Source organism: Rana temporaria, chromosome 2 (genome assembly GCF_905171775.1).
Source record: "Rana temporaria chromosome 2, aRanTem1.1, whole genome shotgun sequence".
NCBI classification, from domain to species: domain Eukaryota; kingdom Metazoa; phylum Chordata; class Amphibia; order Anura; family Ranidae; genus Rana; species Rana temporaria.
This window is the reverse complement of record NC_053490.1, coordinates 240,648,225-240,660,852: the sequence shown is the minus strand read 5'-3', so window position 1 is coordinate 240,660,852 and position 12,628 is coordinate 240,648,225. Positions and strand designations below refer to the sequence as shown.

The 12,628-nt window shown below is 42.0% G+C and overlaps 1 protein-coding gene across 6 annotated transcripts in view; it reads left to right on the top strand.

Moving 5' to 3' along the window:
- The window catches only part of LOC120926585, a 50,382-nt gene extending 39,099 nt beyond the window's left edge, over window positions 1–11,283 (top strand). For 5 of the 6 annotated variants that reach the window (XM_040336679.1, XM_040336683.1, XM_040336678.1 and 2 more), the window contains 6 exons: window positions 1,107–1,196; window positions 1,277–1,315; window positions 3,721–3,810; window positions 3,895–4,029; window positions 6,608–6,742; window positions 10,971–11,283. In XM_040336679.1, coding sequence (XP_040192613.1) covers window positions 1,107–1,196; window positions 1,277–1,315; window positions 3,721–3,810; window positions 3,895–4,029; window positions 6,608–6,742; window positions 10,971–11,092 — 611 coding nt within the window. In that variant the 3' untranslated portion in view covers window positions 11,093–11,283. The remainder of the gene's footprint in view (window positions 1–1,106; window positions 1,197–1,276; window positions 1,316–3,720; window positions 3,811–3,894; window positions 4,030–6,607; window positions 6,743–10,970) is intronic. The other variant, XM_040336680.1, reaches the window with a different exon arrangement.
- Window positions 11,284–12,628: the final 1,345 nt, after the last annotated feature.

Below are 12,628 nucleotides of genomic sequence, written 5' to 3'. Positions count from 1 at the left end.
GGGGGGGGGGGGCACACAGTTTGTTTTCTTAATTCTGTCATAGGGTTCCCCTTAACCACTTAAATACGCTGTAAAACTCTGCACTATATACTCTGCACTGTATTATATATACTACGCTCACTGCACTATATACTCTGCACTGTATTATATATACTACACTCACTGCACTGTATACTCTGCACTGTATTATATATACTACGCTCACTGCACTATATACTCTGAACTGTATTATATATTCTACACTGACTGCACTATATACTCTGTACTGTACTTTATATACTACACTGACTGACTGCACACTATACTAACTACCTGCCTAATTCTATTCACTCACTATACACGGACGCCATGTAAGCAGCAGCCTTATATAGTGCGGGCGTGGTCTTAGCCCCTGAGACATGATTGGCCAAAGACTAAACCAGGTCAGGTGTATGCTTTTGGCCAATCAGCAGCTGTCAATGCAGTGCATTATGGGGCATATGGCGACGGGTGAACTTCCCACAAGCGCCCCATATGTTTGTTTGTTTCATGAACTTCGAACATCGGGATAGTCTCTAGCCTAGTATTATAAAGCCATTTAGAAGGTCCCTTTTACCTTGAAGTACTATAAATGTTTAGGTCTTTGGAACAAGGATTGAAAGGGAACTTTACCCATAACAACTTGATAAAAATAATTTTCTTTATCAAGGAACATCCACATTAATAATTATGCTACCAGAATTAGAGTTTCCTGAAAATTGCATCCAGCATTGCTCCTGTTCCTCCTAATGGAGGCTGCCATTTTGCTAAAGCCCAGAGAACCTGAACAGCAGTAAATCTTCAGGCTGTTAGCAGATCGGCCTCTACAAATTCACTACAGTGCCTAAAAATAGAGAGCAACTGAGCATGTGCAGAGCAGGATGAGAATTTTTAAAATATAGGCACTTATTGTCAATGTTTTACATACTGTAGCTATTCCTGCAAAAGGGGCCAGCCTATAATGATCTAGCAGGACTTCATTTTCTGACTAAAGTTCTTCATTAAGTTGATTAGACACGGTGGTATTTGGTTTTATTTGATCATCTATGGGTTCGTTGCTCTAAAGCACACACTTTTATCTTCACCAGCTGTTTCTGAAATTCCCATTACAGTCATGCCACCCAAAATATATGCTATGATACAAAAGGGGTCTCCACAGTTGCCTCCACGGGGCTTATGTAAGTATTAATATATTTTTTGGGGGCGGTTTGTACAACAGTATTCGTTTAATTATATACTTTCTTTGTGTTTGTTACAGATCCTAAGCATAATGCCAAGAAAGAAAATACAAATTCAGGTATAACTAACCCAAATGACAGATATTTCTATGTATCTTATGATTCTGTAGGCAGTATTTCACAACGTAACTATTTTGATGCAGCTGCAGCAGGAAATAAATTCAAAAAAGGGGAACTGTGGTTTTTAATGCATTTTAGATAAAACTAGATATGCAAAACAGGCAAGAAACTAACATTTTACGACAGAGTTCACAAAACAATCCAATCACATTTCCCCTTGATATAAACATGATTTTAAATGTCTGTTAATATATTAAAAACATTGTTTTGTGGGCTGCTTGTAGTTATGTATGTATAGGTAATAATGGGTTGATTTTAAAGAGCGTAAAATTGACACATTATATTTGAACAAATGCTGGCACTGCAAATCCTACTTACCCTCTATCTTATTATATTGTCTGAGAAATTAGGTGCCACAATCTTTCCATTGGACTCCCTAGCTCAGCTTACACTTTTCTTATCCATATTGCTGCACTCGCTGTAGTGAACAGGGTCCTTGTAATAAATGCAGAAGGTGGGAGGCCCAGGGAAACAGGCTACCAGGATCTAGACAGCAGTTGCTATTTAGTAGGTGATTCAGCTTCCAAACCTCTTTTGACTCCTCAGTCAAATTTCTCTTCCCAAATTGGTAGAATCCAATAGTTCAGGGTTCTCCAAACTTTAGAAACAAAGGGCCAGTTTACTGACCTTCAGACTTTATGTGGGCCAGACTGTAGCCAGTGGGAGTAGGAAATGCCCCAGCATTGGTTGGTGGGAGTAAACAATGCCATAGACTTGGCGGTCGTGGGGAGTAAAAAAAAAAAAAATCAATGGGGTCAGTGGGAAAAATGGTACCCCAAGGGCCAGATAAAGGCAAGCAGAGGGCTGCAGTTTGGAGACCCCTGATATAGGTCATTAAATTATATAACACAATAAATCAGTATAACCCAACAGGTAATTGTGAGAAGGGATTGAATCAAACAAAAGGCACTCGATCCACATCAGTGTATATAGCAGTGATGGCGAACCTTGGCACCCCAGATGTTTTGGAACTCCATTTCCCATGATGCACATGTACTCTGCAGTGTATTTGGGAATCATGGGAAATGTAGTTCCAAAACATCTGGGGTGCCAAGGTTCGCCATCACTGTTATATAGCATAGTAGATAAGAGGATTCTTACTTGTTTCAGGACAATGGACAGAGACATGCAAATCACTCTTTTATGCCCCAACATCCAAATGCACATCCAGAACCATTGTTGTATAGTGCAAACATAGCCTAGTATTATAAAGCCATTTAACCCTTTCACACTGCGGCAGTTTTCAGGAGTTTTAGCACTAAAAATAGGGAGGCCTCTCATGCCTCCCCAGTGTGAAAGCACGAGTGCTTTCACACTGAGGCGTGCATTCCTACACTGTCCCTGCCCATTCGAATGAATGAGCAGCACTTCTGAAGCACCTGAAAAGAGCTTTGGAAGCGCCGCAACACGGCGCTTTTAACTCCTTCTTAACCGCTTCTTGGGGGTTAAAAGCGCCCCTCTAGCGGCCGAAAAGGGCCGATTAAACAGCTGTAAAGCGGCAAAAAAAAAATTCTAACATTACATTAAGCTCCATTCCGACATTGACTGTACACTGATCTTTTTTTTTTTTTGCAGTACATACCATTATATCTTTATTCCCGCCCCCTCCCCGGCTTCCGGGTATGAATCCCGCGGGAGTGGGCATTCCTATGCACAGGCTAATTAATTGACGTATGACATAAGCTTCCCCGCGGCACATACGGCCGCGTCACGAGTTGCCCAAAGAAGCCGGACTGCGAGTCGACTCTATACGGCGCTATACAGCGCCTGCGCACTGACGTTCGGCTTCTTTTGGCAATTCGTGACGCGGCCGTATGCCCCGGGGGGAAGCTTATGTCATAGGTCAATCAATTAGCCTGTGCATAGGAACGCTCACTCCCGCGGGATTCACTACCCGGAAGCCGGGGGAGAAAATAAAGATTTTTTTTGGGTGAACCCCCGCTTTAAAGCAGCCTTGTTGTAAATTGCATACAGCTGTGTTTCAGGCCTCAAGGAAGGCAATAAAACAGTCCCCACATTGTAAGCTTTAAGAAAAAAGTAAAAAGAAAGATTTAAAACCTCAGTTTTAATTGACCCAAAAGCATAGTAGTTTCCAAGTAAATTAGTGAAGGTACTTGAAACCAGAGAGAACAGATAGAGTAGGAAAGAAGAGACAGTAGTAGAACTGGGACTTGCATACATTATATGTCAGGATCATCTACAAAGAATTAACAGTGGAATAAAAAAAAAACTAACAGCAAGTTTGGTTAATAATAAATAATGCTGTGCAAAGATAGCACAGGATTTGGATGCATTTGATCATCTACAGGTTCACTTCTCTAAAGCACACTTTTTTTTTCACCAGCTATTTCTGAAAATCCCATTATAGTCTTGCCACAAAAAATAAATGCTATGGTACATATGGGACCTCCACGGGTGCCTCCATGGGGCTTATGTGAGTATTATTGTATATAATGTTTGGGGGGTTTGCACAACATTACCAGTCTGCATATATATAATTTCTTTGTGTTTATTACAGATCCTGAATATAATGGCAAGTCAGAAAATACAAATTCACATACACCTAACCCAAATGACAGATATTCCAATGCATCCTATGATTCTGTAGGCAGCATTTCAGGCTATTCTAACTACTCTGATTCAGCTGCAGCAGGTAAGAAATTCAAAGAGCTTACATTGTGTTTTTTTTTTTTTAAAAGATAAAGAGATTTAAAGAAATATGCCTATACTGAAATAAAATATACAGTAATTGCTGACATTGCTGAGTATCCTTTAAAAATGGTAGCTGTAAACAAAAATGAACTATTTCAGTCATAATTCCTAGTCTACGTACTTGTTCTTGGCCAGTCAATCAGAACTACTAAAGACATTTGAGGTGACAGCTCACATATCCATTTTAGTAAAATGTTTCTGTTAATGTGTTTCGTAGCATTTGGTATTTAAAAGGAACATTAATATTGAGCCAACTTTGAAGAGTGTACTTAAAATTTAAGCCTCAATCTTGTTATATCTCTTGAGAACTTAGGTTTGCTATACATTAGTAGATTTGCTATAAAATGTTCATGTTTGTATAAATATTCATGTAAACATTCCTACAAAAATGATTTGTATATTCAATGAATGTCATTTGAAAGTACATCGAAATGTTGTTTTCTTTAACCATTTGATTTTGTAATAAATGTGATTTTCCAAAAGAAAACCATATACACTGTTAGAAATGGCTACTTTAAGAAAAATAATTTCTCCTGCTCCTTTGAATATTATCATCACGTTTAAAAAAATTCAAGGTCGATGTTCTCCTTTATTCAGTTGCTGTGTTTATGTGTTTGAAATAAATGTTGGTTTTCTTGATGTAAACCAAACTATTTGTATGTAGAGCGTAGACACGACCTACTGTCCCTTTCTGGTATAGCTTTAGCTGCTTGTTTTAGTTACATATTGTAATTCTTTAGAACGGGTTAATAAAGTTGTTAGGAACTAGTGCATTCTGGGAGATTCTCTAGAGGAAGTGAGTTAGCCGCCATTTTAGGAATGCACATCAAGACAGTAAGGCTGTTTCTTCAATCTTTTGCCATCACCCCTCAGCAAGCTTAAAAAGTGAGTTCCTGTTATCTCATTTTGTGTTTATAGAGCATTGTTTCTTTATCATATGCAATATTGTACTGATTGATGTTTATTTTATCAATTTGTAGTTTCACCTGACTTGTTTCAATAAATCTAAGATCAAAGAAATATGGCATCTAAAGTTTTATAGAGCAAGCAGGTTTAGCTCTCTGTCCTAGAGACAGAATAGTGACATTTGTAAGCTGAGGATTGAAATGAGGTGAAGATAAGCTGACTTTGGAAGACTGTACAGCCTGGGGCTATGCAGTGTCCATACAGTTAGATGCCTTCGATGAAACGGGCCTTTATCAGGTGAAGCAAGCAGCCAGGCTACACAGACACACTCTGTCATGCAGCATCCCCGCACTTGACACTGCAGCGGTCTCTACACAGCAGGACAGCTTCCCCACTGCAACCACGTCTCACAGTCAAGCATCTTCTTACAAAACACGATCCCAACCAAGCTCATCCAAGTCATCTGTCACAAATGCGGCAGAAATCGCCTGTTGGAAAGCCGAAGCAGCGAGGGCCAGGGCCACATTTGCAGACCAAGAGTTGCAGATGAGAAGAGAAAAGGCTCACCTTGATGCAGAGAGTGAACGACAAAAAGTATGCCTGGAGGCTGAACAAGCTCAGAAAGAGGCATCTCTGAAAATGTAGCAGGCTATCCTAGAAGCTGACATGGAGACGCTAGCAGTGGACCGAGACACTGCTGCCGCCATTGCAGATGCAGAAGCATTAGAGGCAGCTGCCTACTGGGACTCAAGAGTGGGTAGCAGCATACTGGGTCCAGAGGAGGACCACCAATATCCCATGCAGGGGGATCTGTGATAAGGGGAGTCTGTGATATGGAGTTTGTGGTTTGGAATTAAACATAATGGTATGTCATATATAATTCTGCATATAGACAAGGTGCTGTTGCATGTATATCTGACTTTGTGATAAATATAATTTTAGTTATAATTATCATGATATAAAAAAATGTATGTGGGGACCTTTTTGTGGGGCGTAATTTTTTTTTGGGAGGGGGGCAGCATTTAATTCTTGGACCCAGGCAGCACAATGTCTTGAGCCAGCCCTAAAAATGTCAGTTTGTGTTTACTGTGGAAAGATTGCAAAATAAAGTTTATAATTTTTACCAGGAGGGACATAGTAAAAAGAAAGATTTAAAACCTCATTTTTAATTGACCCAAAAGCATCCCAGTTCCAAGTAAATTAGTGAAGGTACTTGAAACCAGAGAGAACAGATAGAGTAGGAAAGAAGAGACAGTAGTAGAACTGAGACTTGCATACATTATATGTCAGGATCATCTACAAAGAATTAACAGTGGAATAAAATAAAACTAAACAGCAAGTTTGGTTAATAATAAATAATGCTGTGCAACGATAGCACAGGATTTGGATGCATTTGATCATCTACAGGTTCACTTCTCTAAGCACACTTTTTTTTCACCAGCTATTTTGGAAAATCCCATTATAGTCTTGTCACAAAAAATAAATGCTATGGTACATATGGGGCCTCCACGGGTGCCTCCATGGGGCTAATGTCAGTATTATTGTATGTGATTTTGGGGGGGTTTGCACAACATTACCAGTCTGCATATATAATTTCTTTGTGTTTATTACAGATCCTGAATATAATGGCAAGACAAAAAATACAAATTCACATACACCTAACCCAAATGACAGATATTCCAGTCAATCCTATGATTCTGTAGGCAGCATTTCAGGCTATTCTAACTACTCTGATTCAACTGCAGCAGGTAAGAAATTCAAAGAGCTTACAACAAAAGGGGACTGTCGTGTGCTTTTTTTTTTTTTTTTTTTAAGATAGAGATGAAGAGATTTTTAAGATAAAGAGATACTGAAAAAAAATACACAGTTACTGCTGACCATCTTTAAAAATTGCTAGCTGTCACTGGTTTTCTTTACCTTAACTTTAAACAAAAAGGAACTATTTCAGTCATAATTCCTAGTCGATATCCTTGTTCTTGGCCAGTCAATCAGAACTACTAAAGACATTTGATGAGATGACAGCTCACATAGCCATTTTAGTAAAACGTTTCTGTTTGTTAATGTGTTAAAAACCTTGTTTCCTGGAGCGTTTGGTATTTGTATATTTGTATGGTTCAGTGCAGGTAGCCCGCTGGTGCACTGCGGTACACCTGCGTGTAGAACCCTGGTATTAGGCAGGGTTGCTAACAAATGTAGTTATGCTAGGTGGTAACAAGCCTGGCTAATTAGTAGATGTATTCACTCACTTTTTGCCCTAGGCCTGAATCTGGTGCATTTCTCTCTTCTGTCAATAGGTAGCACTGCTGCCTTTGGCATTGGAATGAAAAGACCACAGTGAGTGCAGGTTGTGAATAGACAAAATTACTCAGCCAATTCGAGTAGCTACTTTGCATGCTGGCATAGACTATTTAAAGGGAATGAGTCAGGTGATCAGTGTTCTTTTAGCCCCAGGCTGAGGCCTGGAGGATGTGTGTGAAGCAGCAGCTGAAGGTTAGGCCTGAAGCCTGGGGCCTAGCCACGTGTGTAGAGGCTCAGCCCGAGGGGAGCCTGATCATTGCAGAGGTTCAGCCAGACTGGGAACTGAGTGTTGCCAGAGGTGAAGGAAAAGCAGTTGCCACATGGGACGACCACTCCTGGTACCAGAGGCAAGTGAGAACCAGAGGTCAGAGATAAAGGGGACACAGTCGCCAGCAAGAGACAACTACTTCTGTAATCAGAAGTCTGGTTTGTGAAGTCTGAAGAAGTACCAGAGCAGCCTTTTTCACTAGCTTCATTGTTCAAGTCAGGGACCCAGCGGGTGAGCGTGGGTGACACCTGAAGAGGATTCAGCGGACTCAGGGGATCCAGCGGGTGGCTGGGATCTGAAGGTCTGGTGGGAAGACTGGAAGCTCACTGAGTAAATCTACAGTAAAAGTCTGTGAGATGTGAGTGAAGATCTGCAACTGGGGACATTATGAGTTAAGTGTGCGGCTCTACATTGAAGTTGAAAAGTTCAGTTTCCATAGGAGACAGTAGTTCTACAAATACAGGGCTGCAACCAGCTTAAAGGCCCTTAACCTGTATAGCTGTCTGCCTATTTTGTCTCAGAGACTGCCAATTGCTATTGCATGTGCCTAAAGCCCTGTACACACGATCAGTCCGATGAAGCTGACTGATGGTCTGATGTGTCTACACACCATCAGTTAAAAAACCGATCGAGTCCAACGCGGTGACGTAAAACACAACGACGTGCTGAGAAAAATGAAGTGCAATGCTTCCAAGCATGCTTCGACTTGATTCTGAGCATGCGCGGGCTTTTAACCGATGCTTTTGCACGCTAACCGTCGGTTTTGACCTATCGGTTAGGCGTCTATCGGTTCAATTTTAAAGCAAGTTTTAAAATTTTTGACCGAAAGATAACTGACCGATGGGGCCCACACACCATCAGTTTGGACCGATGAAACGGTCCTTCAGTCTGTTTCCATCGTATGTACGCGGCCTGCGAGTGTTCAGGCCCTAACCCTCTCTCCCCCAGTTCTTGTTACGAGACAATAAATCTCTTTTGTTTGCATTCAATAAGTGACTGGCCCCAATTCTTCCATCTTGCATTACACCCACTATACCTAGTAACCCACTCTACAAAGAAGGATGTCTCCTGACTCTGGAGGTCACCATTAGGCCTCTAGGGGTCGGAGCCAATGCTACATTTGGTGCCCAAAGTGCGGCAAAAACGGTATTCCTGCAGTGGTCGTCCCTAGCAAATGGCTACAGCAACAGCTACATCGATATTTTGTTTGGTTCCATGGGAAGGTGGCAAGTAACATCTTTATTCTGCATAGACTCTGTTATTATCCATTTCAACTATGTGGAGAAGAACTAATGTGTCTCATTGCTCATGGGAGAGTGTCAGCCTGGTCTTTTGTCCCTTTACACCAGTGCTGCAGGGGTTAAGGCAGATCATTACAGTTTTTGGCGCACCTTGTGAGGAAGAAGGTGGGTGCTGAAGTTCCTGGAGAGCATGTGGGCCAATCCCTTGGCAGGGGAGGAGCAATCGCTCAGCAGGGGAGGTGAAGTAGACGCTGCTGTGTACACCGCCATTAACAGTACAGGTGTTGCTATTGTAGCGCTACCCCCGCAGGAGCCGCTGTTTGTTTCAGGATCGGCTTTCTAGGTTACCTTTTTTGACTTGGTCTAGGGGTGACTTCTGTGAGTGTGAATAAAGAGCAAGTATCCAGACACAAATTCAATTTCAAAGCTTTATTCCAAGGCCCAAACTGGCCAACATCAACAGGGCACACGACAGGAAAAAGGCTGATGAGCATAGAGGAACTTTAGTATCAGGCCTCTGGATTTTAGGAGAGAGCAAGCCTGCTCTCAGCAATGATGCAGATCAATTCGTCGCCACCCAATCAGGGTGGGTAAAGTGCCCCCGGACAGGCAGTTATCTCCGGCCTGGCAACCGGAGCGTCACTTGCAAAAAATCACTGGGAGGATACAGGCCTCTGCCACAGGCCTGCCTCCGGGCCTTTGCCACAGGCTAGACAATTTAGGATTTAGAAAAGTCAGTTTGAGTAAATCCTCCCAGTTAATATAATCAATGTCACCCACTGACAGCCTGAGCATACCTGTCATACGGTGCGGTGACTGGACCCCCGGTGGTTCGTCTAGGCCTTCTGGACAACCTCTGGTTCCAGGTTTTCCCGAGCCAATTCCCACCGCACAGCTTCTAGCTTGGGATTCTTTCAACAACAGTTTGGGACCCGGCTTGCTGGGGTCCCTCTCTAATCAAGGTGCATGATGCACAACCTCGGCATGGCAGGACACGGTGGCGGGGCCCATGGATGCGCGTAACCTGAAGGTGGGTACCGCACCTGGAACTCGGGCCCCGCAAGAACAACCCGCCAAAAAGCGGCCGCCACAGATATATCCCCCCTCCCAGCATGCCCAACGAGGTTAAAACCCCCCTGATTGGCTGCTGAAAGGAGGTGGATCCCCCAGAACCCCTCTAGTGCCAACTGCCGCCCAGGGGTGTCAACGCACCCCTGGCGCGCAGACTGACCTACAGGACAGATTCTGGAATTGGCAGCAGACTAAATTTCTATAATTTGTGAATGGGAGTGATTAAGCCTCCCATTCCCCACTAATTTTGGTGTAGCGCCCGTACTGAAAGTAGGGGGGCACTACACTATACTGTTATGAAGCAGAGAGTATGGCGCAGTTTGGAGTCTCGGTGTCGGACTGGAAAGTCTATGCTCCGGCCATCGGTCTACCCCCACGAGACCTACAGATCAATTGGGACAAGTGTGTCGCCATTCCAGCTCAGGAATCTCCTGAGAACCCTGCTGCTGTCGCTCGGCTTACTGAAGTGGCTGCTCCTTCAACCATTGTAGCTGCTCCAAAGTCCGATATCCCAGTTATCTCCTGGGGCTACAGTTGGGTCCACTTGTGTTCTCTGATGATGGAACCTCCTGGGGAGAAGACGACTGAACCTGGTGCGAGTGAGGGCAGTGTGCCTGTGGGGACTGTAAAACCTGTGGCCTCTAGGGGAGCAGAGTTTGAAAAGTCTGCTACTGTTAGTTGTTAAATGCAACTTACTCCTGGCTGAAGAGTATTCCACTGAATCAGATTCCAATATTCTGTCTGATCGGATCTCTGAACCATATTTCGCATACTATGTTGTGGCCTGAGAGGTCGTCTGAAAGTGATGCTGAGCAACAGTGTGAGCCTACAGAGGAGGAAGTTCTTTCTACTATCCAAGTCTCCAGCATTAGAGTCATGCTGGCCTGCGCATGGAAATTGCCAACGTGCCTCCCTCTGAAAAGGAACATGCTGATTTGAGGTTGTGAACTTACAGCGTGTTCATTTCTTCATTAAGTGAGGAATGTATTCAAAACGTTTAGTAATGTGGTTAAATATATCAGTGTTGTGAGTGGCGTAATAAAAAAATATTATGTACTGTGTTATATGTTTTGTAAGATAATACATTTTTTTTTACAGCTTTTTCTAAAGAACGAGAATATTTGGAGGTGATTCCAGATGTTGACGATGGGGGCTATGATGATGTGGAAATAATCAGTTCAGAATCGGACATCAGCTATCGTTGGAATAACAAACCCTAAAAACACAGACTTTTCACTACTCACTAATAAACTGAACTTGTACGAGTGGAATCTTACCTAATTGCACACATGAGATGACATTTGTATATGTTTTGTGTAGATATGAAAATGTACAATAAATTAAAATATACTGAATACAATATCATAGTTACATAGTTAGTCAGGTTTAGAGTTGAGCGGACACCTGGATGTTCGGGTTCGATGGGTTCGGCCGAACATCGGAAAAAAGTCCGGGTTCGGGACCCGAACTTGACCCCGAACCCAAACCCCATTGAAGTCAATGGGGACCCGAACTTTTGAGTACTAAAATGTCTCTAAAAAAGTCATGGAAAGGGCTAGAGGGCTGCAAATGGCAGCAAAATGTTGGTAAGAGGATAGGGAAATAACTTAAAATAACATAAAATACCTAAAAATAACAAATTAAAAATCTTGACCTAGGAGGACGAGGTCCATATGGAGTATGGGTGTTTTTTGAATAGCAAAATAGAAGAACAGTATCTAAAGTGTTTATCTCACACGTACAGATATGGAGGAAACACTGCAAACACTGAAGGAAACACTGCAAACACTGGAGGAAACACTTCAAAAAATATTTTTTTTCCTTTAATGGGTGTTTTTTGAATAACAAAATAGAAGAACAGTATCTAAAGTGTTTATCTCACACGTACAGATATGGAGGAAACACTGCAAACACTGGAGGAACACTGCAAAATATATTTTTTCCTTAAATGGGTGTTTTTTGAATAGCAAAATAGAAGAATAGTATCTAAAGTGTTTATCTCACACGTACAGATATGGAAGAAACACTGCAAACACTGGAGGAAACACTGCAAAAAAAATTGTTTTCCCTAAATGGATGTTTTTTGAATAGCACAATAGAAGAAAAGTATCTAAAGGGTGTATCTCACAGTAACTTATGCAGTGCTGGTTTAATTTGATTTCTGAAGCAGGACTGACTCCTACCTATTTCACTTCCTAAAAGCAAAACCAGGCAGGAACCTTTCCCTAAAGTATCTAAAGCAGATATCTCACAGTAACATATGCAGTGCTGGTGTAATTTGATTTCTGAAGCAGGATTGACTCTGATTTATCTCCCTAAAAGCAAAACCAGGCAGGAACCTTTCCCTAAAGTATCTAAAGCAGATATCTCACAGTAACATATGCAGTGCTGGTCTAATTTGATTTTTGAAGCAGGACTGACTCCTATCTATTTCTCTCCCTAAAAGCAAAACCAGGCAGGAACCTTTCCCTAAAGTATCTAAAGCAGATATCTCACAGTAACATATGCAGTGCTGGTGTAATTTGATTTCTGAAGCAGGATTGACTCTGATTTATCTCCCTAAAAGCAAAACCAGGCAGGAACCTTTCCCTAAAGTATCTAAAGCAGATATCTCACAGTAACATATGCAGTGCTGGTCTAATTTGATTTTTGAAGCAGGACTGACTCCTATCTATTTCTCTCCCTAAAAGCAAAACCAGGCAGGAACCTTTCCCTAAAGTATCTAAAGCAGAGTGACTTGCACATATGTAGATCGC